General features: G+C 46.2%; 1 protein-coding gene across 1 annotated transcript in view; it reads left to right on the top strand.

Moving 5' to 3' along the window:
• Styxl2 (serine/threonine/tyrosine interacting like 2) overlaps positions 1-12,830 on the top strand; it is a 31,214-nt gene extending 18,384 nt beyond the window's left edge. The window contains exons 5-6 of the mRNA XM_075988501.1: positions 2,154-2,371; positions 8,669-12,830. Coding sequence (XP_075844616.1) covers positions 2,154-2,371; positions 8,669-11,433 — 2,983 coding nt within the window. The 3' untranslated portion in view covers positions 11,434-12,830. The remainder of the gene's footprint in view (positions 1-2,153; positions 2,372-8,668) is intronic.
• Positions 12,831-26,619: the final 13,789 nt, after the last annotated feature.

Below are 26,619 nucleotides of genomic sequence, written 5' to 3'. Positions count from 1 at the left end.
TACCTAAGAGCCAGTTTTACTCATTTCTCTGGGTTTCTTTCAAATATATACAGATCTCCCAGGTATTGTTTTTCTGATCAGAAAACTTAGTTTCAAGTTAATCAGTGGTTTCTGGAGCAAAACCAAAAACAGTCCTCACAGTTTATCTCTTCAAGGTCTTGTCAGTGCATAATTGAGACCAGAAACTAATTTTTGCTGAAGCACCGGTTACTTAATGAAATATCTTCCTAATGCAATTATCCAAAGAGCAAGAATTGAAAAATAGAGGTTTGGACCCTGGGATGTTGACTGAGGTTTCTGTCCCGCCCAGTCCTGCAGTCATTCAGTCCCAAAGAAACACAGAGATCTACATTAATTATAAACTGATTGGCCTATTATCTCAGGCTTCTTATTAACTCTTATAACTTACACTAACCCATAATTCTTGTCTGTGTTAGCCACGTGGCTTGGTACCATTTGTCAGTGAGGCATTCTCATCTTGCTTTCTCTGTGTCTGGGCGACAACTACAGACAGACCCTTTCTTCTTCCCATAATTCTCCTGTTCTCATTGCCCCACCTTTACTTCCTGCCTGGCTACTGACTAATCAGCATTTTATTAAAGCAATACAACTAATAAATCTTTATAGGGTACAAGATCATGGTCCCACAGCACTCCCCCCTTTTTTCAAAACAAGAACTCTGAATCTAATCACCTTTGTTTATCTTTCTTCCTAACCATTGTAAGTAGCTCAGTAGGTAGAGCATAGGACTCTTAATCCCAGGGTCATGGGTTTGAGCCCCACATTGGGCACCAATTTGTTGTAGGAAGCCAGTTGTTTGTTCCCTTCTGCTCAGCCCTGAAATAACCACACAGAAACTATATTAATTAAATCACTGCTTGGCCAATCATTACAACATATTTTTAGCAAGCTCTTACATATTAAATTAACACATTTCTATTATTTTATATTTTACCACAAGGTTTGTGGCCTACTGGCAAGGTTCCAGCTAACAACTCGTGTCTTTCCCCTTTAGCAGCTACATGGCATGTCTCCTTAACTCCACCTACTATCTATCTATCTATCTATCTATCTATCTATCTATCTATCTATCTATCCATCTATCTATCTTACATCCTGGTTATACTTTGCTAAGCCATTGGCCAAACAGCTTCTTTATTCACTAACCAATAAAAGCAACACATAGACAGAAAGACCTCCCACATCACTAAGGCAGGCAATGTGGAAAGAGCTTTGTACACTGGGTCTTCTACTCCATCATGCAATGATCAGTAGCCCAGAAACTGATTCCCAGATCATCAAGACCTAAGTGACCTTTAACCAGATATGCAGGTCCAGAAGCATTTATTCCATGGTCACCAGACAAATCTGGATGTCCCCAGAGCCTCTGCAGCTCTTTGAGAAAAGCTGTCCTCAGGGGCTCTTCAAATTGAGCTCCACTTACTCAGTTACAAAAGGAAGAGCCCCGAACACTCATCTTACTTGGTCTTTTTCTCCTTTCAAACCTTGAGTAAAAGTTCTTGAATTCATTTTTGTAATCTTCAAGCAGGAACAAAACTGCCCCTTCTACTTCTTCAGTTTATGATAAGGATAAAATAAAATTATGTGTGTGAGGGGATCTGGAGGAATACTGTGTGTGATGCCAGAGTACAAGACTTCTAATTTTTCTTTATTTACTGTTTCTTAAAAATATTTTGTATGCATGTTTCACCTGCATGAACATCTGTGCATGCCTGAGGCCAGAAGAGGGTGTTGGATCCCTGGGACTGGAGTTATAGATGCTTGTAAGCCACCATGTAGGTACTGGGAAGAGAACCAGGGTCCCCTGGAAGAATAGCCAGTGCTCTTAACCACTGAACTATCTTTCTGGGCTCCTACTTTTACTTTTCATGCCACCTTTATGCTTTGATGTATGTACATTTCCAATCATACTGCTCTTGTCCTCCTTTTCTCCCTGCTTCCTTGCCCAATGCCCTGTCTCTCTTCTATCTTGCTGTAGCCCAAAGCATTGGCCTCTCTTTATGAAAGGCATTAGCATTGAACCCCAGACTACAAGGGCCGGAGGAGGGAGCCCTAGCCCAACTATGGGCTCCTGATCACCTTGGCAATATACCTTTCTGACTCTGCTAACCATGCCCTGTCTCTTGCCCCAGGAGCGTAGCTGTGAACAAGGGGAGGCTCAAGAGGCTGGGGATCACCCACATCCTGAACGCCGCACATGGCACAGGTGTTTACACAGGCTCTGAATTCTACACTGGCCTGGAGATCCAGTACCTGGGGATAGAGGTGGATGACTTCCCAGAGGTGGACATCTCCCAGCATTTCCGGAAGGCAGCCGAGTTCCTTGACGAAGCATTGTTGACCTACAGAGGTGAGGGGGGTCCTGCAGACTCCGGGCTGTTGAAAATCTCCAGTGGGAAGATGGGAAATGTTACAGAAGCCTTCTGACTGACTGGAGGAAATATGTCTTTGTGTGGTGGTTTTTCTCTGAGAAAGGAAAGAATGATCATTCATCCAGGGGCAATTATTAAGGGCCAGGCATGTGGTGAGCATCGTCCCTGCACTGTCAAGAGGTGTAGCGGTGAGGGGAAGGGAAATCAAAGAAGGAAGGAGGGGAGGAGGGAGGGGAGGTGGCCATGGTAAATGCAAGGCGGAAACTAACTAGAATGACACACTGGAGTGGCAGGCTAGCTCCCCGAGGGGGCCAGGCTAGCTCCCCGAGGGGGCTGGGGAAAACCTTATTATGGACAGACCATTTAAGCTCCATAGGAAGAGGAGCTAGCCGGGAGCAGGAGGGCATTCTTGGCTAAGAGAAGTGCTAGTGTAAAAGCCCAAGTTTGATGTGTGCAGGAATCAAAAGACTGGGCTGGAGGAGCACAGTGCATAAGGGCTGCCTGACAGGGACAGCAACAAAGGCAAAGGGAGGGTGCCCATAGGATGAGAGGCCTTCGAGGTGATTGATGACCTAGAAGTCACTTCCTCTGCCTTGGAGAATGGTCAAGAAGGAGGGAATGGAGCGGGCCTGGGGCTGTTGTGTGAGGCACTGTGAGAACAGTGGGAGTGCCCAGAGTTTTGCACACTTCTCTATGACAAATTTGCGTCCCTGCAAGGGCTACAGCCTGGCGTTAAGAGTGCAGGATTTGCTGATCAGAGGCCTGGCATGCAGTCCATGATAAGCTAGCTTTACCCAAGGACTATTTTCCTCCAGGAAGCACAGTGGCCTTATATTTAACTAATGCTAATGTTGCACACACACACACACACACACACACACACACACACACACGCAGAGTTCTCTTCTATTTTTTTCTCTTGATTTTTTTTTTAAATCCTGGGATTTTTGTGTTTGTTTTAGAGACAATGTCTCACTCTATAGTTTAAGTTGTATTATAATTCACTGTGTAACCCAAGTTGGCCTTCAAATTGAGGTAATCGTCCTGCCTCAGTCTCTTAAGTACCAGAATTACAGATATGAGCTACCTATCCAGCTTCAACTTACTTTTAAAAATGCAGGTCTTTTCATCTATTTGGGGCCATGTGCATCATTGTCTTCGGCAAAGAGGCTTTGCAAACAGGGCATGGGCTGTGGATGCGACATGCGGCCATCACGGCAGGAGAGCAGGAAAGCAGGAGAACATGGATTCGTAGTAGGCAGGGACTTTGGCAGACGTTAGAGTCACAGCTAGAGCAGGCCTGTGAGGAAGAGGATGCTGCACTGGAAGTCTCCTGCCGTAGGCTTGTGGAGGGTGCGCGCCTGACTTCTAGGATTCATGCACAAAGGCAAAGCTGAGTATTAGGCCTGCCTAGGCCAATAATTCTCAGAGAGCAGGCCTGTGAGGAAGAGGATGCTACACTGGAAGTCTCCTGCCGTAGGCTTGTGGAGGGTGCGCGCCTGACTTCTAGGATTCATGCACCAAGGCAAAGCTGAGTATTAGGCCTGCCTAGGCCAATAATTCTCCGCCTTCCTAATGCTGCAGCCCTCTAATACAGTTCCTTGTGTTGTGCTGACCCCCCAACCATAAAATTATTTCATTGATACTTCATAACTGTAGTTTTGCTACTGTTATGAATCACAATGTAAATATCTGCTATGCAGGATACCTGATATGCAACCCCTAAATGGGTTGAGACCTACAGATTGAAAACGCCTGGCTTAAGTTAAACCTTTGGCCATTGCACAGGAAGCCCCAGTGCCCACCTTGCCAGGGCCTCTCCTGTGCCCATTCTAGCATTGAATCACTACCTCCTACAGGTACTGTGCAGAGGCGTGGCTGCCACCTTAAGATAGGTCCCACTCGGAGACAGAGAAGTAAATACCTGAATTCCCCAAAGCCTTTCTTTCCTTTGCTCTAGAATGCACTGGAGGTAGGAACATCAGTACCCATCACAGTGACCCCATGATGGGGTGTTGCTGTTCACCCATCACAGTGACCCCATGATGGGCTGTTGTTATTCACCCATCACAGTGACCCCATGATGTGGTGTTGCTGTTCACCCATCACAGTGACCCCATGATGGGGTGTTGCTGTTCACCCATCACAGTGACCCCATGATGGGGTGTTGCTGTTCACCCATCACAGTGACCCCATGATGGGCTGTTGTTATTCACCCATCACAGTGACCCCATGATGGGGTGTTGTTATTCACCCATCACAGTGACCCCATGATGGGGTGTTGCTGTTCACCCATCACAGTGACCCCATGATGGGGTGTTGCTGTTCACCCATCACAGTGACCCCATGATGGGCTGTTGTTATTCACTCATCACAGTGACCCCATGATGGGGTGTTGCTGTTTACATTTTACGGCCTAGGACGTTGAGGCTCCTAGACGGGTCCTCTGGCTTTGCCTCTGTGTAATAATTAAACCCTCTTAGCCCAAGGTCATGGCAAATGTGTGTAGTCCCAGGACATGGGAGGCTGAGGATGAAGGACTGTCATGGCTTCCAAACTCAGCTGTATAGCAAGTATCAAGCCAGGCACCATTACAAACCAAAACCCTGACTCCGGAAATAAGAAATACAATGCACACATACAGGGGTGGGGACGTGGATTTTGCTGGTAAGTGCAAAATCAGTTCCAACTCCTCGGAAAAGCACTGTGCTGAAGCCAAGCTGCCAAGAGACACGGGAAAGAACTGCAAGACAGGACCCCAACATGGCCTGAGGGAGGCACTAGACATTCTTGGGACTTCTGGGTTCTGTTTTCTTTCTCCCTCTATGTCAGACAGGAAGACTGCCATTAGCTACTATCTACTTCAGTCCCATCTCCAAATTCCGTGGTCTGATGGACCCTAGTCCCTTTTCTAGCCATCTGAGTTCTGTCAGCAACAGCAGCTGGGATGGCTTCTGGGCTAGCACTTGCTTCTTTAGGGTGTGGAGAGGTATGCTCTGAAGAAAGGGGGAGTTATGGGTTAGGAGGACACAGTGTAAATCCACAATACACACACACACACACACTGAGGGGTAGAGAGGGTGTGGACACGGTTGTGCTCAAGTCCTGCACGGTCTCCAGTAGCATTCTCTAATCTTTGAAGCAGCACCCTTATCCAGATGGTCCTTCCACCCACCAATCAGCCCAGTTGCTAAACAAACTGTGTACATTGGCCACCTTCCTGGAGCCATTTTTACTGATAGAAGGTTTCTATCCTGTCAGCAGTGGCAGGGATAGAGGCACAGTTCCACACGGTTACCCACATCGGCCTGAGGAGTTCCCTTAATCTTTTGGTGCTCTCCACTGAGGTAAAACTAGATCCTTGACACCAAAGAATTTCAGGATGAGCTGTTATGAAGCAGACTTGGTGTTTATCAAAAGACATTTTTAACACATTTCAAAACAGGGGTTGCTAGAAAGAGGGGAGCTTGAGAAGAAAGTGAGGCGCCCCCGAGAGCATGGGCATTGGCCGTTCTGACAGAGTGGCACTTGGCTGCCTTTTACAATAGCCAGGCACACTGTTCCAGTCGGGTTCTGAAGCTATTATCTTTAAAGGGTTGCTAGCCTAAATGAGATCACAGGGTGGTTCCTGAAGGGCAGCCAGCGGGGTTGTGGTTGATAAGGCAAAACTCTAGATCCCAGGGATGCAGGAAGTTAAGTGTCTTCACTATAAACAAAGTGAACAGATTTGTTAGAGACCCCTAGAAAATGTCTGGGAGAGGGATGAAACCTATTCCAGGTCATATACCTAGGTTGTTGCTATTTTAACATAAAGTGTCCGTATATGAAAGGAAGGCTCTCGTTATATGTAACCTTCACAGCACTGTGAACAGTGCTGGAACGCTTGCCTTCTACCAGCGAGAGGCTCCGACGTGGGCTTGTTTTCATTCCCGTGTTCCCATAATTTCCCCTGTATTCCTACCTTGCTTCAATAGCATAGTTTTACTCCATTATTGAGGGTGCTCCCTGGAGTTGTGCTCAGTGCCTCTTCCCTGCTGCTCTGGATCAAACCCAGGTCCTCCCAAATGCTAAGCAAGCTCTGTCCCAAGTGCTCCCTTTGCCTGGGCCTTGCACTCAATAGAGAAAAGAGAAAACGCCTGATTTTGCTTTAGATGAAGCGAGTAGAAGCCCCAAAGCCCGAATCAGCCTCCTCTCCTTGTCCTTCAGGCTGCGTCCCTGAGGTTCTGCAGAGGAATCCCAGGAGACAAGAGCACAGCATAGGAAGACTTGTCCTCACGCCAAACCCGCTTTATACCAGATGGGTCTAAACAGGACTTGATGCCCTTATGAGAAAAACGAGGCAGTAATGTCCTGAAAGTGAGCTGGCCTGTCAAGGGATGAGTTTGGAATCTTGATACTAACAAGGAGGCTGTGACCTGGACATAGGGTTAAGAAAAGGTCCTTGGTGAGGCACAGGTGTGGTAGGAAGGGCTAAAATGAGAACCAGAGCCCTTCATTATTTTGACTCTGCTCACTTACCTCCCTCTAGTGGCTGCTGACTCCTGACACTAGCAGCGTTGCCAGGCCCTGGGTCCTTTCCAGTCCCGGTCTCTGACCTCCCCTGTGACAAAAACGTGGCCTCACTGGGGCAAAGATATGATAACAAAAGAATCATCCCCTATTCGTATTATCAGATAGGACTCCTGCCGACTTAGCAAACATCTCCAAAGGCTGTTGGCAAATAGATTGATGAGAGCCGGGAGGAAGGTCTCCGGGGGTCTCAGGCTGCATTTTAAACAGCCATTAGAATGAAGGGACTGACAGAGTGTCTGTCACATTTATGAAAGATGCAAAGCAGACGGGGAGGCCAGGGGACAACATGACTGCTGAATGGTACAGCCTTTCTTTCGGAAGCTTCTGTGGGCTGGAAGGACGGACTGCATAGACCAAAAGTATCAGTAGGGATTTGCAATGCTACCTTCATGCTTAAAACATACTATGGAAGAGAAACATGACTTAGTAGCAAGTTGATTTGTTTGTTTGTTTTATAGATTTCAGTTGATATAGAAGAATTTAAGATCTTTATTTGGCCTGTCTGTCCATACTGCAAACAATGTTATGGCTTAGATACTTTGCATGCCCCTCCTAGGGCTTCCTGACCTAAAAATTAATCCCTGTTTTTTGAGATAATAAGAGGGTGGAAACCTGATCCAACTGTAGTGTTTGAAGCTGCAGCCTTTAGGAGACGATGAGGGTTAGATAAGGCCATTAGGGTGGAGCCCTCGTGATCCAATCCTGGTAGCTTCTCAAGAAGCAGAAATGAGGACACACACACACACACACACATACACACACTTTCTGTCCGTTACTCTGTGGTGTGCCTCAGGACTCCACCAGTAGGAAGGTTGTCATTAGATACCGCCTCTAGATCATGCACCTTCAGAATCATAAGCAAAAAATAAACTTACTCTCTTTATAATACCGCCTTGGGTATTTCATTATAATAGTAAAAGGTGAGTATAGTACCGGTGGCGTAAGTGAAGGCTGCATGTCCACAACAAGTGATGTGGGAACGACCTTACTCCATGTGAGTTGTCCAAACCAGAAATAGCTTGTTCTAGCCTGAAAACAAACTCTTTGTAAAAAATAATAAAACTATTAAGGTCAATGTTTCCATTTAATGTTTGGAAGGGGAGTGTCTGTAGTCATGAGGGGAATGCTTAAAAGACTCAGGTTAACCAAATGTGATGGTGATCTTTGCAAAGACCTTTGTACAAAGGGTCTGGTTCGTCCAAATGCATTTGCTGTTGACTCCAGAATGTCAGTGAAGAAGCCCTGGATTCCTATCGCTCTAGGTTATACTTTACCCTGATATATAAAAGAATTCTCTACAAATTAGATTTGTGAGCCAGTGAGTTCCTATTGCTATCAGCATCCTGCAGAGGTCAGATGATGGGAATGATGGTCAGATGATCCAGGATGCTGTAAAGAGAAGTTTCCAGGGGTTTTTGCCCTGGTCTTCTGCCTCCTAACTTCTTTAACTTTTCCTCTCTTGAATGAGGAAGAGTTTGGGGAGGGGAGAAAGTAGAAATGGACCCCAGTGTTTCAGAAGTGACAGCAGTGGGGACGCTCTGTCCAATGTCCGTGGGACAATTGCCTGTGTGATTTGAGCAGGGATGAACACCGGAGTCACAGCAAACACCCAGGGGTCAACACATCAAGATAAGACACTAGAAAAACAGCACGAGGAAGCCGAGCAATTGCGTCATTGCCTCTTGTGCTCATTTTGCCTTTAGGGAAAGTCCTGGTGAGCAGCGAAATGGGGATCAGCAGGTCAGCAGTGCTGGTGGTCGCCTACCTGATGATCTTCCACAACATGGCCATCCTGGAGGCCTTGATGACCGTGCGCAGAAAGCGGGCCATCTACCCCAATGACGGCTTCCTGAAACAGCTGCGGGAGCTCAATGAGAAGCTGATGGAGGAGAGGGAAGAGGAGGATGGCGAGGAGGAGCCTGAGGAGGATGCTGGGAGCACACTGGGGGCTAGAGTAAATTCACTGATGGTGGAAGAAGAAGACGATGCCACCAGCCACCTGAGTGGCTCCTCCTTGGGGAAGGCCAGCCGGGTCTCCAAGCCAATCACCCTCATTGATGAAGAGGAAGAGGAGAAGCTGTGTGAGGAGTGGAGGAAGGGGCAGGGCCTCCCCAAGGGCGAGGCTGCTCGGAGTAGAAAGGGCAGTTGCTCTGCCTCCTCTGCCCTGGATGAGGACGACTGTGAGGATGGGGATGTGGGAAGGATAATCCAGGAGTGGCAGAGCCGAAATGAGAGGTACCAAAGCAAAGGGCACCGACAGTGGAGTCGGGAGGAGAAAGAGGAGGAAGAGAGCTCCTATGCCGGCAGAAGGCGCAGGCACACTCTGAGCGAGAGCAGCGTCTCAGAGAGTGTAAGCAGCCATGACATCCGGGTCTTGAAGCGGCAACTGGAGAAGAGCAGCCAAAGCCGCAGCGGAAGACGCTGTTCCGACTCTGAGTCCTCAGAGAGCACCTGGGACATGTGGAACGAGAGGTTGCTTGAGATTGAGAAGGAGGCTGCGCGGAAGTACCACTCCAGGAGCAAGAGGGAGGAGATGGACACGGATTCAGAGGCAGGGGGCAGGGTTCGAGAGGATGATGAGGAGAGTGTGTTGTCCGAGGCCAGCTCCTTCTACAACTTCTGCAGCAGGAACAAGGACAAGCTCACGGCCCTAGAAAGGTGGAGGGTTAAGAGAATCCAGTTTGGATTTCACAAGAAAGACTCGGAGGTGGGAGATGGAAGCAGTGAGCACGGTGCTGAAGAGGCAGCCGGAGAGACAAGCCTCTCCGATGTCAACCTGACAGCCTACCAGGCCTGGAAGCTGAAACACCAGAAAAAGGTGGGCAGTGAGAACAAGGAGGAGGTGGTAGAGATGAGCAGGGGAGAGGATGCGGCCTTGGCCAAGAAGAGGCAACGGAGACTGGAGTTACTGGAGAGAAGCAGGCAGACGCTGGAAGAGAGCCAGTCCATGGGAAGCTGGGAGGCAGACAGTGCAGCCAGTAGGAGCATCCCCCTGTCTGCGTTCTGGTCTGCAGCCCCCTCGGTTGTCAGTGCAGATGGGGACACGGCATCAGTACTCAGCACCCAGAGCCACCATTCTCACCTGTCTCAGCCTGCAAGCAACATGCCCACCACACCCTTGCCTAACCTGCCAGTGGGGCCCGGAGACACCATTTCCATTGCCAGTATCCAAAACTGGATCGCCAACGTCGTCAATGAAACCCTGGCCCAGAAGCAAAATGAAATGCTCTTGCTGTCCCGCTCACCATCTGTCGCGAGTATGAAGGCAGCGCCAGCAGCCAGCTGCCTGCGGGATGACCAGGTCTCCGTGCTCGGCTCCTCCTTAAGTGGCTGCTTACCGCCTCAGAGCCAGGTGAGGCCTAGCACCGACGCGCAGTCTGTGCTGTCCTCCACTAGCTCACTGACCTCTGGGGCAGAAGGCAGTGGGAACAGAGTGAGGGAGACCAGCAAGCCCATCTACAGCCTCTTTGCTGACAACGTGGACCTGAAGGAGCTCGGCCGGAAGGAGAGAGAGATGCAAATGGAGCTGCAGGAGAAGATGTCCGAGTATAAGATGGAGAAGCTGGCCTCAGACAACAAGCGCAGCTCCCTGTTCAAGAAGAAGAAGGCCAAGGATGATGAGGACAGCGGCGTGGGTGACAGAGATGAGGACACAGACAGTGCCATCGGAAGTTTCCGGTATTCCTCCCGCAGTAATTCCCAGAAACCCGAAACAGACACCTCCTCCTCCCTGGCCATCTCCGATCTCTATAGAAATGGCCACAGAGCTGGCAACGAGATGGATAGCAATATTAATACGTGGCTGAGCGGCCTCAGGACGGAAGAAAAGTCTCCTCCCCAAAGTGATTGGTCTGGAAGCTCCAGGGGGAGGTACACAAGGTCTTCCCTGCTCCGGGAAACTGAGTCTAAATCTTGCAGTTACAAGTTCTCCAAATCCCGCTCAGAGGAACAGGACACCTCCTTCCACGAAGCAGACGGCAATACTGTGAGAAACACCTCACGGGTCTCATCTTCCACCACCAAAGAGGGCAGAGAGGTTCACAAGTTCTCCAGGTCCACATTCAGCGAGACGGCGAGCTCCCGCGAGGAGAGTCCAGAGCCCTATATCTTCCGCCGGACCCCCGAGCCCTCCGACGGGGAAGAGTCCCCAGGACCAAGACGTCCAAACTGGACCAGGCCCAGGGACTGGGAAGATGTGGAAGAGTCATCTAAGTCAGACTTCGCTGAGTTTGGGGCCAAGAGGAAATTTTCCAAGAGCTTCATGAGGTCGGAAGAGGAGGGAGAGAAAGAGAGGACAGACAACAGAGAGGAAGGGAGGTTTGCGTCTGGCCGGCAGTCCCAGTATCGGAGAAGTACAAACCGACAAGAGGAAGAAGAAATGGACGATGAAGCCATCATCGCGGCTTGGAGACGGCGGCAAGAAGAAACCAGAACTAAACTGCAGAGGAGAAGGGAGGACTGTGAATAAGGCCCACACTGGAGACACTGGGAACACAGAAGCCATTCAGCTTAACATGGGGCTTGGGACACCTTACTACTGCCTGCCAAGGGTTGAGCAGGTAGACAGCATCTTCCACATACGCAGAAAATGCAAGTGTCCAAGAAGAAAGGCCCTGGGCATACAGTAGCAGGGAGAAGCGAGAAGAGCCATCCATGTGACGCCCAAATTCTGGACTGGCTGACGCTGTCACCCAAGGCCTTCTAAACTTTCGGACTTTCCCTTCTGTGTTTGATAGTGTCCATTGCAGAGTGGAGATGCCGGTATGGATAGCCACCAAGGAAGACTGTATATGCAGACCGCAGTTCTATTTGTAGAGGCTTTGTAAGGAGACCCAGGTAATCTACTCTGCAGTAGGTCTGACCTCTCCCTGCGATGCTCAGCTGTGGTGGTTTCTTTTCAATGTTCTGGATCTGCATTAAATCGGTATGTTGTCAAACAGTTCCTCGTTCCAGTCATTTCTAACTCTGGTTGTTAAAGGACCCTCATTTGAAAAGATGCGACTGGGTTTTCATGAGGAGGCCACACCTATGTGCTGCTATGTTCCACGAAAGCTGTGTCATCGAACAACACCATGGGTACTTCATTTCTAAAGGAAATGATAAAGGGTTTAGGCTATCATACAGTCAGCCAGAGGCCATACTAGAAAATGTCTGAGAGAAACAGAAAAAAAACTAAGGCAACAGAGAACAAGTTTGCTTAAACGAGGTAGAGAGAGTGTCAACTAAAACAGGCATGGAAGAGAATGAAAAGAAGCTCAACTCAAAGTGATGAGGACTTTTTTAAAATGAGAGTTAATGACCATTCTTGCTTTTAACTTATGGAAGGGTCATTTAATATTGCAGTGGATAACCTCCTTTATCCTTCGTTGAACTGTGTATGGGTTAGGTTGGTGAGAATTGTTTGCCCTTTTCCACAAAGTCCTTGTGTCTCTAAAACATAGCCTACATTAGTGAAGTTGGAGGATTTGAACTCTTGTCTCCCTAAATTAATGCTGAGCAAACATTCAAGGCATGTGTCCTCTTGCTTCACTGCAGTGGAGAAGTACCTGTGACAGATGCCATCCAAGTGGCATCTGCCCTTGAAGTTCAGTTTTCCGGAGGGGAGAATGAACGAACGATCATTGTATTTTCTATCTTTCCCTGAGGAGCCATGCAGAGCTCCGAGGTACCAACCATCAAAAGTTCCAGGTCCAGAAGAAAAGTGACCAATACATGATCATTGAGAAGAAAACAGAGGAGCCCACCGATGGGAGAATAATAAACAATAACCATGTGATCGATTTTCTGAGCTGAGTTTCACGGGGCACAGAGCTTATACACCCTCCCGTGTGTTAGTTCAGCATCACACATCACAGTAAGCACGCATGATAACACCAAGGCAAGAGGCCAACCCGAACAGCCCGAACTCAGAAAGGTACAAAATGCCATCCACGTGGCTGGATTGATTTGCCAGCCTCCACTCATCTCCTCCATTGACTACAGGAGAGCAAGGCCTTGGGAAAAGTTCTTAGTCCTGCCCATTCACCCTTTCCTCCTTGGGAACCTTCAGTTAGTCAGCTCCAGTCCCCAATTCCTGAGGCTAGGGAATCCCATCGTTTATAAAGATGCTACCTAATTAACATAAGAAGACTGGTACTACACATTCTATACATTCTGTCTGTGAGAGAGTTCACGGTCCCTCCCACTTTATTCATATGGGAAGGCATCTGATGTATGCACAATCAAACTTCAGTTTTCTGAAGGGAGCAATTTGAGTACTACTGAGTGAAGTCCCTTTGCCTTTCTACCAGGAACCAGTTACCTTCCATATCCCTTCATATATATGATCTCTCTCCAAAATATGTAATTAATCTCACTCACGTCAAGATAGGCAATGCGTTTTGAAATCAAAACCATTCCTAGTCAATCCCAATTCATATCTTGCTGAAAGAATGTTGAGCACACATTAAAGGTATATTGATTTCAAAAATTGCCCTTTCTCCAAGCCTGGGAGAAACAGACCAAGAGACAATCTGTCCGGCTTTGGCTGAACCCTAGATTACAGGGACAATAATGACTTTCATGGCCAATAGGAAGACCAGTTTAGCTCAGTACACCAGAAAAATATCAGTGTCCAGCCCCAAGAAAGCACCTTTGCCTGCAGTGACTCCCGAATAGCTGCTAAAGATCCTGTACTCAAAATTCTGAGAATTCAGCTTATTCCTGGAGTCCAGAATATATTTTTTTAGAAATCAAATCAATGAAAATTACATTTGATTTCTGATGAGCTTGAAGAAATATCTGTGAAGTAAGACTCTAAGCAAGGGCAATGGCAGTGATATTGTGTTTTAGTCTCTAAACGACATTAAAACGTAGAGGTCAGTGGAAGTTTCCACTGGAAATAGATGGCAAACCCAAGGAGACAGATGACAAGCTGGGAACTCAGAAGTTACCAATGCTTCTAGTGCAGAAATTATGTTCACAGGTCGGGCGAGGGTGAAGGGAGCTAAGAAGTAACTAGGTACTGGCAACCACAAGAAATTGATACCACCTTAGGGCTGAGAAATGGAGTTAGGAAGCTGGTTCCAGTCTGGGAGGACACACAGAATGAATGGGGGAGCCTAACAACCTGTGAAAGGAGCAGGTAGGGCTAGCTGTCTATGGAAAGATCGGCAGTGTGCAAGGACAGATGGAAAGGCTATAACACAAAACGCAACATGTTAAATGAGGAGACCATCTCCAGAACACCATTTGAAGGGTGTGGTCTGACTTCAGGGAAAATAACACAGTCACCAGACACCCAAACAACCCGCAGTTAGGAACTAACGTTTGGAATGGAATTCCAGCTACATAGAACCAACTGTTAGAGAGACCAAGGATTTTGTTTTACAGAAACGAGATGAGGAGACACTCTGAATATGGTTTTTGTCCATCCTGAATAACCCAGAATTTATCAAGAGAAAGCTCCTACAATAAGGGTAATTGTACGCAGAAAGGCTGCTCACAAGAGTAGAATCCTGCTCAGGACTTAGAGGCAGGATACGGAAGGGATGGGAAAGGGGCTTGATTTTTTTCTTCACCCCAGTGGAAGTCCAGGAGGTAAAATAAAAACATGGCAGATGTGAAGAGACAAGGGGTATCACCCAGCCACATCCCAGTAAGAAACAAAAGCCACACCCAAATAGAGCAGTTCAAAAGGAAAATCTCATAAAGGGCTATTTACAAAGGTGCTGGCAAGGTGGGGAAACCACAGGGCACTTGTGTACCCAGGGGCAGGGATGTACCTGTGAGCCGGGAGAGGGGGGCTATTCGGAGAGGGAAAGAGCTAGGTGGAGGGGCAATTTAAACCACCAGCCTGACACAACCTCACCCCTTTTTACTCTAATCGGTTTTCCATTTCCTCACAGGTCACAACCAACCAAATTCTAGGGGAAGGGAGTTTTATACAGAGTGTACCATTGTGGGAGCATGGCCGGGATGGAGAGAAGAGTGGGCGCATGGCCGGGATGGAGAGAAGAGTGGGAACATGGCCGGGATGGAGAGAAGAGTGTACCAGTGTGGACCTGGAAGGACAAGCTGAAGGCGGGCAACAGAGCAGGAAAGCCAGGGTCAGTGCATCTGTTAGAACAAGTTTGATAATGGATTGCTTTTAGTGTTTGGGATAGTTCCAGAATCAAGAATATGAATTTCTCGGATTCCCTGAAACTTTTAGTTTTGGAAGAATCATTAACCAATGAAAATTAATATCAAAGTCTTGCCACAATCAGCCATCAAGCATGCTACGTAGTATCCTCGGTGAGATGACCCTTAAACACAAATATATACCCGAACTTAGGATCACCTCCTCTTTGTGACATCAAGTTTATGTTATAAAGGGAGGCCAATTTTGTTTTTACTGTGGTAAGTTATTCCTGAGCTCCATTTTCTCTTCAGGGTGCCTAGCATCTGCTTCAAGTACCAACTACAAACACAGCACCCTCAATTCACATGCATTCCATGTAAAAAATCGATATTTTAAATCATCACACTTCCCCAACTACCTACCAAATCTAGCATGATTCTGGTGAAGGTCATCAGCAACATAACTTTATTCTCATAGGCTGCACACCTGCTAACAGTCATCTTCAGACATCTCTGACCTTGCGGCACCTGTGAGCAGGTGTACATAAAGACCAGCTGGTGCAGGAGCCAGGCCTTTCAACCACCACCCATCCAGCCATCTGTAAAATAACTGGGCATGGCCTCAAGCTGGGAGCAGGTGCACTGGAATGCCTTTCCCCTATCTTTAGATCCTGAAAGCAGAACCTGAGAGCTAGTGAGATGACTCTATTTGTAATATCCTTTCCAGGACACCATGAGGACCTGAGTTCAGATCTCCAGAACCCACACACAGAGTTGAGTACAGAGACACACACGTCTAATTCCAGAGCTGGGAGGCAGAGATGAGAAGTTCCTGGGGCTAGCCAGCCAGTCCGGCTGAAACAATGAGCTCCAGGTTCAAAGGAAGACCCTGTCTCAATAAATAAATAAATAAATAAATAAATAAATAAGAGAGCAATTGAGGAAGACATCCCACATCAACCTCTGGCCCCCACTAACACAAACATGTGCAAGAACAATTGCACCCAAATGTACACACACATGAATAACACACACATGCACACACACACACACACGCATACACACACACACACACACACACACCACAAGCTTGCTTCAATTTTACTGGCAACCAAGACGGCAGCTGTGCCTTGTTGTTTTTGTTTGTGTTTGTTTGTTTGTTTGTTTGCTTCTCAACTTGACACAAGACAAGGTCATCTGGGAAGAGGGAACTCAGAAAGTGCCCCCATCCGAGTGACCTGCAGGCAAGGCTATAGGGCATTTTCTTGTTGGTGATTGATGGGAATGGGCCCAGCTCAGTGCAGGCAGTGCCACCTCTGGCCAAGTAGTCTGGGGTTGTACAAGAATGCAAGCTGAGCAAACCCTGGACAACAAGCGACATTCCTGTATACGCTCCATTTTGGTTCCCACCCTTAGGTTTTATCCCTGCTTGATTTCCTGCCTCCGCACCCCCTCAACGAAGGACTACAATCAAGACACGCAGGGCAGATAAATCCTGTCTTTCCCAAGCTGATTTGACCATAGTGTTCATCACAGCCGTAGAAGGAAAACTAGGAGAGTGGCTTTATCCCATAATTCAGTTCAATCTATTTCAACTTAACCTGCTTTGAATGTCATCTTTGTAGTATTATTGCACCACAGCACCGTGCTATCAAGAGAAAGCCATGTGAAGTAACAGAGATAAGTAAGAAAAAGTTTTAAGACACTCATGAGAATTAAAAAAAAAAAACCGAGTTAAAAAACTATTAGCTCCCTGGTTCTGAACTTAACATTTTGTTAAATGCATTAGAAAAGGTCAAAAGACTGAAAGCTGGAACCTCACAGCCGAGACTGACGCCTCCCTTTGCCTCACGGGGGCCGGATAATGTTGCTCCACGTACCTGCTTCCCAAGTTCTGTCATCGGCACCATCTACGCAAACAAGTCTCTTCTCTCCCACTGTTTGACACTTACAATAGCTTGTTAAGCAATTTCAGACCCATCATCTATCTTAGGGCCGAGTAAATCTTTCCAAAGCTCACACTTTTGGTACCTTTTATTTCTCTGCCTAAAACCTTCAACGGCTCTTCATTATCTACGGAATAAATCTCAAATCCCTTCCCTTGTCATTGGAGGAACATCTTACCTACCATTCACAGTCCTCCCGCAAGGTTTCTTCATGTACCTCTGTCTGGAGCACTGCTCAGTGCTTGCTCCCCGTCTTTTCCTCTGCCTGGGCATCCCACCACCTATCACCACCCATCACTCTGCCAGCATCCTGCCCCCTCTAGGGTTTTTCCAGCAGTGCCTTCCCAGTTCCATCTCTCCTAGCCTCCTGGCTACCTGCGTCTCCACCCCTAAGCTTGCACAGCATTTGCTTGTATTCATTTTTGATGCTCATCCCAGTCTCGATTTTATTAGAGGAATTTGGTAGTTAAAGACGTGCAACTTTCAGGATTATTGTGGCACTATAATTAAATAGATTCTTTTAATGTGCCTAGACAGTTCACGGCATGCAGTAGAATTCAGTAATTGTACATTGTTATATATAATTCTGTGATAATAATCTGTTATTATTATGTCTGTTATTATAGCCAGTGTGGTAAAGTAGTTAAGAGCACAGCTTTGTAATCTAATTGAAAAACAGCCAACACTTATATTAAGTGTTTACCACATTCCAGGCACTACACTGAGAGATTTAGCATGGATTATCGACTTTATCTCTACAATTATCTCCTTTACTCTTCAAAATCCTACTCTTTCTTTGTTTTGCCTTAGTTTTGAAGAATATGCTATGCCTAATGCAGTGTGGTAGAGACTGAGAATTCAGTAGAAATCAAGACAGATTGACTCTCATCCTTAAGGAGGTAACGGTGACACCAAGGAAATGGCACTTTAGGAGGCGCGGGATGTCATTTGCTTATTTTCAGCTTTCTGTGTGGCTGGCTGGCTGGCCCCACTAGGATGTAAGCTCCAGAAGGGGAGCTGGTATTCTGGGCTGTATCTCCTGCAATTAGACAGCAAGCCTGGTCTCAAGAGGAGCGCCTCATAGCCAGTGTTTATAATGGATGACGATAATAAGCGGTTGGGAGGAAATACACAGGGTGACATGATGGAAGACAGGGGTGGAGGGGATGGGAAGGTTGCTCTACTCAGGGAGGTGTCTCTAAAAGGGGTCATTTAAACCGGAACCTGAAAGCCAGACAAAGGGAATACAGCTCCACTGGGGAAACTGATGAAAACCTTGAGACTCACAGAGATGAAATAATGGATTACTCAATATAATAGGCCACCGGAACTCACAACCCCAACTGAAATCAAGACAACCTGACGGTATCTCAGAGTTCACACGCCTCTGGGGGAGGCAGCTTTTAACAAGTGTTTTGCACAATGCCTGGCGCATGGTGGTTGCTCACTGTCTATCATCCGTTACGTTTTATGCTCTTAAATTAGTCCTAGTTAGGGTTAGGGTTAGGGGTTAGGGTTAGGGTTAGGAGTTAGGGTTAGGGTTAGGGGTTAGGGTTAGGGTTAGGGAAAAGGAAGAAAAAAAAGAAAAAAAGAAATCAGTCCTAGTTTGAAAACATAGAATTAATTACTCCATATTTAACTCATTATAGATCACATTTAAAATCCAAAGAGTCAGTTTTTTTCTCTGTTCCATTCCAAGATACTGCCTACCCCACGAGTGAACAAGATGGTTAGAGTGTGAGGGAGAAAGACCGCCTTGGCATGTGCGCATGTCAGGATTGCCCAGAGTCAGAGGGTAACGCAGCTCCTGGACAGAGGTACAATAGTTTGTGTCCCATGGCTGGGAGGAAAGTCTCCTATGTCACCCCCACTGACTGCCCAGTGGAAGGCACTGAAGGTATTTCTCTCCAGGCCATGGGGGTATTTTCAATGCTCCAATAGAACCCAGTTTTGACAACTGTCTGTGCCTTTTAAGACAGAGCAGGGAGCATGGTGGGGGAGAAGGGAGGAAACAAGAAAGAGGCTTCAGACGCCACCAGAGTAATAATTAGTCCTGACCCTGCTCTGTACCAAGCCAGCTACAACCAAGCTGCTGGGACTTCATTTCCAAGGGCTGCCAAGAACTGCTCCAGGAGAAGCGGGCATTCCTCAAGGGAATGCAGTACGATCAAAACTCATGGCTGGCAAGAAGGCAAACAGCAGGCATGACTCACTGCCCTTTGTTGAGTACTCAGAAGCCTGCCTTAAGTGCGCCATTGCGTGGCTTATGTTTCTCAGACAAGAGTGCCCTGCAGACAAGCCCTCAAACAGGAAGGTCACGGAGACAGCTTCCTGCTCTCAGCTCTAGTGGCCCCAGAGAGGGGCATAGAAAGAGAGACTTCAGAATTCTACAGCTTTTCCTTTGGAAATTCCACTGGAAAACCAATTGACAAGCATCCAGTCAAGTTCCATCCACCCGAGAGACTGCTATAACAATCCGTAAAGCAGGCTTTACAGATGAAGAATTTAGACGGGGTGTTATGTTTGTGCCTTTCCCAGTTCATGTAGTAAAATCTTACCTCTGATTCCACAGTAAATAGTATTCAGAGGTAGGGCTTTAAGCCCATGATTAGGTCATGAGAATGGGGTGAGTGTCCTTATAAAAGACACTTCGGGGAATCCATCTTGCCTACCTCCTCCACCTTGTGAGGACATACTGAGAAGGTATGTTGGCCATAAAACGAGATAGTCCTCACCAGACACTAAATGGGTTACGGCCTTCATCTTGGATTTCTCAGCCTCCAGAACTGTGAGCAACATTTTTCTGTTGTTTACAAATCGCCTAGCCTATGCCATTTTGTCACGATGGTCTGCTAAGACCGACAAGGGGTGAAGCAATGTCCTCAGAGTCACACGGTAAGTAAGGAACCAAGGACTTTACAATTAGATATGTCTAATTTTAAAACCACTTTTTGTACCGTACCATTTTGCCCTTTTAAAGATCCATGCCTGGGGAGAGATTAAAACTGCAATTACAGAGAAATCTAGACTCTAACTGCAGGGCTCCTGGCGGCTTGGCCATTCAAAAGAGACAGTTCCTGAACCAAGCGGGGAGGGGGGGGGGGGCTGGAGTTGGCCTTCCTGCGTTTTGCACATTAGCCGTCTCACTAATAAACAGTGCACAGCGAAGGATTGTGGGGAAGATGACAAGCGCGCCGTCTCCTGGGACAGCCTTTAAATAGGAGCTTTACTTAAAGGATGGCATGTTCAAAGAGGTTAAGATTTCCACACGCTCTCTCTTCCTGGCTCCCGGGAGAGACGCTTTCATTGCGGGGAGTCACAATATTTGTGCGCCTCTCAGACAGCTTGCCGCTTTAAAGCTGCACGGCACAGGTAACTATGTAGCTCTCAATTTATGACAAAGGCTGGCAGAGGGCTGGAGGAGGGGAGCTTCAGCAAGGCTTTCCTGGGCTGAGGTTCTCAGGAGATAAGGGTTCTGTTTCCGGATTGATTTCAGGGTGCACGGGAGTGTGCGAAGAGAGACGGAGACATTAGGCAAATCACCCATATTCTCAAACTGAGAAAATAGTCGCCTGTTGAAGAAAAGTCAGGTCAGGGCAATTGTAGATTTCACACAAAGCCAAAATTGAGACATATAGATCTAAAAATAGATCTATTAAATAAATTCATCCTGATGTCTGCCTGTCTATTAGATGATAGATAGACAGACAGACAGACAGACAGACAGACAGATAGATAGATAGATAGATATAATAGACATTTTTTTTGAGACAGGACTTTATGTATCTCAGGCTTGCTTTGAACTCACAATCCAGCCAGTGGTGGTCTGGCCTGAGATCCGCCTAGCTCCGCCTTCCAAGGCTGGGTGTACAGACATGTGACATCATACTCAGTTTTATGCTGTGCTAAGAATCAGACCCAGGGTCTCTGATGTGCTTGGCAAGTCCTCTACCAGTTGGGATACATTCCTAGCCCTTGATATATATTGATTAATGTAACGATAAGTTTAGACATGCCATAAAAGGCTCCATTGTCCTCTCTATTCCCCCCGTCTTCTTTCTTTGGACAAGCACACTGGGGCAATTAATGTGAGACAAGATGGTTCTGGTGCTAGAAATGCAAAGCTGACCAAACACAGTGTTACCCACTGGAGAGTTCGCATGAAGTCTAGTGACGTCTTCGACAACGGAAGGCACCTCGCAGCCTTCTGAGCCAGATACCTCGACACCCACTTACAGATGAAGAAACGAGTCCAAGAAAGTGAAATGACTTGCACAAAGTCATACCTAGATCGAGACGGTTGACTTTAAAAATCATTTCTGCCTGACCCTGGAGCAAACTGTCTTCCCCATCTGCTGTGGATTCCCAGTTACAACATGCTCTATGGAAATGGTTTGGCATTTTGGAGTCCACAGACTTTCCTGTCATACCTAATTTATTTTATTTGTTATCTCTAGGCTCCTCAAATCAAGGACAAGTATCATAAATCCACTGGGGGCATACACTTTTTAGCTGAGTGGTGTGTGGTGTTGATGCTACCTCATTGTGGGTATCCTGATCTTGTCTGGGGCATTCTCAGTTCTGTTTTCCTTGAGATAATGTTGGATCTGTGAGCATCGGCTCTTTTCTGCTTTTTGTTTTCAGCTTGGGTTCTGTATAGGAAATGACCTATGATGGTCCTGCTCTCAGCTTTGAACGAATGAGTTTATTGGATATGTAGCAAGCAACAATAAAAGAACAAATAGCAAATCGTGGATAGTTAGAAGCAGCAGGTGGAAAGTAAAACACCATCAAATCAGGCTCTTGCAACATCCAGCACAATGACTGCCATAACTGGATTGAGCAAGCAAGCAAAGGCAACATCGTAAAATCAGGCACTTAAGGCACACAACAGAAAGGACGGAGGAAGCCCTGCGGAACCTGCCATACTGGAGTTAGTGATGCGAGATTTCCAGGCAAACCAGAGGGTGTCTCCATGGATGAGCTTTCTGGCTTCTGTTCCTCCTGCAGGTATTTTTTATGCCATTAGATAAACAATAGTAAATTCTATTGGAAAGGCTTTGCCATATAGCTGCTCCCAAGGGCATAATGTTTTTAATACCCTTGGCTGTTTGCTGTTTTCTTTTCCTGTTGCTGTTACAGAGCCTGTTCCAGGAAAGAGAGTTTTGGAAGACACTTGAAATAAACACTCTTGATCCTGGGACAAGTAAACCCTCCTTGCTCCCGGAGTCTGCTCGCAAGAAGCACGTGACAATTCACCAGTATAAAGTGGATTACACTTATGCTATAATGTTATAGGTGTCGAGTATACTTCCTCAGAACTGTCGGTGCACACCACACACATTATTAATACTTATTACATGAGAATATTTATGCTAAATGAGAGCGGCCTTTATTAGCATTGCCACGATGAACTTTCTTAATTAAGTTGCTGGTACTTGGTGGTTTAGGAAAGTTAGGTGAGACAGAACAGACGCAGAGCCCACCCGTAAGGTTATTCTGCAGCTGGGCAGGCTAGGCGTGTTCACCGTGCGCATGCGCAGAAGAGAGAGCGTGCCCTTTTGAATTTCAGGAGGTTGCTCCTGTGGGACATTGGCGTGGTCACAAACTGCTTCATACCTCTGCGGTCATTCAGAGTGAAGCTGCTGTGTGAAGCTGGGTGAAAGGCACATTAAGAATAAATGCTCCCAGGCGGTGGTGGCACACGCCTTTAATCCCAGCCCTACGGAGGTAGAGACAGATGGATGCCTGTGTTTGAGGCCAGCCTGGTCAACAGATTTCTGGGACAGAAGGGGCTGCACAGAGAAACCCTGTCTCAAAAAAAAAACACAAAATAATAATAGTGATAATAATAATAAATAAAAATTAAAAATGAAGAATAAACTCTCCAGGTAGTAGGGTTTCCTGTAAGACATATAGTCTCCAGTCTTTTGAAAAAGACAAAATTAACACTCAACAAAGAACTGGAGACTCAATTAGATAGTGTTAAAAAAAATAGTGAAATGTGAATTAAGGCAACATGGACCATTAGACAATTTTTATTTATGTAATTATGAAACATACAGAAAATACAAAACTGAAGTTAAATGAAAAGTATCTGCAGGGGCTCTGTGGCTAACAGCGCTCTAGCCACGCGAACCTGATGACCCCAGCGTCCATCCCCGGAAGCTACATGAAGGAGCTGTGCTCAGGGGCGTCCGTATAAAATCTTGGCATTCCTATGGCAATAAGTGAGGTGGCAACGGGAGACTCCCCCGAAAGATGAAAGTCCAGCTATCTGCCCGGATAAGCAGCAGAGTGGCAGAAATGGAAAGACACCCTGCCCTCCAAACGTGGGCGGCAGGGCACGTTCCCAAAAGTTGTCTCCGGACCTCCACACATGTACCGTATGTGCCTGCATCTTCTCTTTCTCTCTCCTGTTCGCTCGCTCTGTTTCTCTCTCTCAAGAAAGACAGAGAGAGCAAGAGTGAGAGTGAGAGCGAGCGAGCGAGAGAGGGAGAGAGAGAGAGAGAGAGAGAAATACCTTGAATTTGTACAACTATCTGTAATGTACTACCAGAAGATAGTCACTGGTGATATTTTTCTATGTCTATAAAATTTTAATAACCTTATGGCAGTCCATCTTCGCGTTGAAACTTGTTTTTTAACCGGTCTTTATTGTTGAACAATTAATTCTCTTTTCTAAGTTTTTCCTATTACAAACAATGCTGAGCTGAGTCACCAACTCATAAACAACGTGGGGATGGATCACCTGATTGGAAACACCGCTGGAAAGATAGCGTGGCTCCACATGTATCTGCCCGGTTATGTCTTCAGAATAAATGCTTAGGAAAGTTACAGCTTCAATGCGCGGACACCTTAAAAACAAGAACAGCTTCCTTCAATACAAGCCAAATTGCCATCTAGAAAGTCTGTACAAAGTCAATGTCAGCAACGGTACTTATTGTCCACTCTCTTACTTGTGCCCTGGTATTATAAAACACACTCAAAGTAATAACACTAAGGCCAGTAAATGTTACGTGCTGATTCTGTGCCAATGTTTGGCTAACAGCTTGTATGACGAATCTGTCACTTTTGGGTCCTCTATCAGCCCAGCTATGACAGGACTATCCTCCAAGCCAAACAACAGCCACCTTTGGGAGTTCCACTTTTCCTGATTGCCAAAGATCACCCCAGCTGGTCTTGTTGACTTCCTAGAACAGTGATTCTCAACCTTCCTAATGCTGTGCCCCTTTAATGTAATTCCTCATGTGGTGGTGACCACCCCAAGCGTAAAATTATTTTCATTGATAACTCTAATTTTGCTTCTGATATGAATTGTATTGTGAATATGAATGTTTTCTGACGGTTGTAGGGCCACTCCTGTGAAAGGGTCCTTCAAACCCCCAAAGGGGTTATGATCCACAAGTTGAGAACCACTGTCCTCAAAGGAAGGGTAGGGAGAGTCATGGAATTCTCTCTGATAGAGGAAGGGGCTCTGTCTATGGAGCCTTGGGAGAGCTGTCACCCCTGATGTCTGAAGACTTTCCACTATGGCATTTTATGGGGGACCCCACTCACAAACCTGTAAATATCCACTTATCTATACTCTGTACGTAAGCCAGTAAGCTTACCAGTGCCACAGAATGGACTTTGGTGGCATCATACACGAGTTTATTGATAGAACTTTAGTGAGGGGCACTTTCTAGGCAAAGAACGTTAGGGATACCAACTAAGAGAGACAAACCTTCCCGCAGCAGGCCACTGTCAGCTGCTCTGGAGGAAACTCAAAACTAAAACTCTAATGCTTTGAAACCCCTTTCATTTGGTTATGCTCACATTAGCTACCCTGGCCACTCAAAACAATATCCATGGAAAATAATGTAATGTATTATTTGTAATAATCTTCAAGCTCATTTTAATGAACTAGTGCTTTTACAATGTTTTCTGGTGATATCTTTGGTTTTGGTATTTAGAGCAATACTAGTATGGACCGGCAAATGATCCTTCATCTTCTCTTTCCAGAATGTGCTTCTGAAAGACTAGGCTTTGGTTTTCTGTTTCGTTTTGTGGGTTTGGGTTTTAGCTGTTGGTTTGGTTTGGTTTGGTTTGGTGAGGAACAGGGTTTCTCAGCATAGCTCTGGCTGTCCTGGAACTCTCTATGTAGTCCGAGCTGAACTTGAACTCAGAGATCTGCCTGCCTCTCTGCCTGCTGGGTGCAGGGATTAATGGCGTGCACCACCATATCGGGCTGACGGATTAGTATTCTTCTTTACATATTAGGTTAAACTCAACAGTGAACATCCTGGCCTGGAGTTTTCTTTGTGGCACATTTAAATAACTCTACTGTCCATAAATCAGACAGGTTTCTGTTTCTTCCGTTACTAGGTCACATCTTTCTAGAAATTGCTTCACTTATTTTCTTATTGGTTAGCATACAGAGTTCACAGTGTTCTCCTTCTGACCTTTCTCATATCTGTAAGATTGGTAATAATGTCTCTTTTCATCCTGAATGTAAATAACTTCTCTCCTCTTGTTTCCTTGATCAGCCTTACTAAAGATTTGTCACCTTATTGATCCCCAAAGAACCAACCTTTTCGTTGATCTTCCCTTTTCCTGTTATTTTTTCCTTCATTATTTTCTTCCTTCTGTTTGTTTACTTTTTTTCTTTTTAAGATAATCTTTCTAAAACGTATTTGTTATTTTACATTTGTATATGTGTGGGCAAATGCTCCACAGCACATGTGTGGAGGGCAGGGGACAGCTTTGAGGAGTCTGTGCCTCCTTCCCCCTTGGTTCTAGGGATCAAACGCCGGTGCCCAGGCTGGCACAGCTTTACCCACTGAGCCAACTCCGTGGCCCCTTTTTTGGCTTCTTACTGTAATAGGCTCAGTTATTGATTTGATTATCATTCTTTTTCAGTATAAGAATTTGTAGCTCTAAGTTTCCTTCTAAGCATTGCTTGTATCCCCTCAGTTTTGAGATGTTGTGTTTTCATTCTTTTCTCTCAAAGAAAATTTCTAATTTTTCTTATTTCCTGGTGGACCCCTGGAGTACTTAGAAAACTTTGCTGTTTTCTCAAATATGCACATCCATCTGTTGCTGATTTCTAATTTAATCTCACAGAGCATAGTTTGTAGGATTTCAATCCTTTTTCATTTTCTGAGACTCATCTTAAGGCCTGGCATATGTCTATTAAATGAGACGCCTGCAGTGCATTCTGCAAGCAGGCTTGTTGGTGCAGTTTTCTGTGGATGCCATTTGAGTGGCTCACCGTTCAAGAGTTCTGCTTACTTGGTGATCTTACTAGTTATTCTGTGCAGTATCAAAAGTGAGACTTCGGTGGTGTTCATGTTCTTGGTAAAATGTATAGCTTAAAGACTTACTGAAATGCTGGGCTGCGGTGGCGCACGCCTTTAGTCCCAGCACTCGAAGCAGGTGGAACGCTGAGTTCAAGGCCATCCTGGTCTATAAACAATTCCAGGACAATCAGAGCTGCATAGTGAGACATATATATATAGAGAGAGAGAAAGAGAGAGAGATATCAACAAAAAGACTTATTTTACTTCTGTGTGGATGAGTATTTTGCCTGCATGTGTTGGCTGCATGCAAGCCTGGTGCTTCACCAG

Source organism: Microtus pennsylvanicus, chromosome 10 (genome assembly GCF_037038515.1).
Source record: "Microtus pennsylvanicus isolate mMicPen1 chromosome 10, mMicPen1.hap1, whole genome shotgun sequence".
Lineage (NCBI taxonomy): Eukaryota > Metazoa > Chordata > Mammalia > Rodentia > Cricetidae > Microtus > Microtus pennsylvanicus.
Note: the sequence above shows the minus strand (reverse complement) of the source record. Positions and strands in the feature narration are given on the sequence as shown.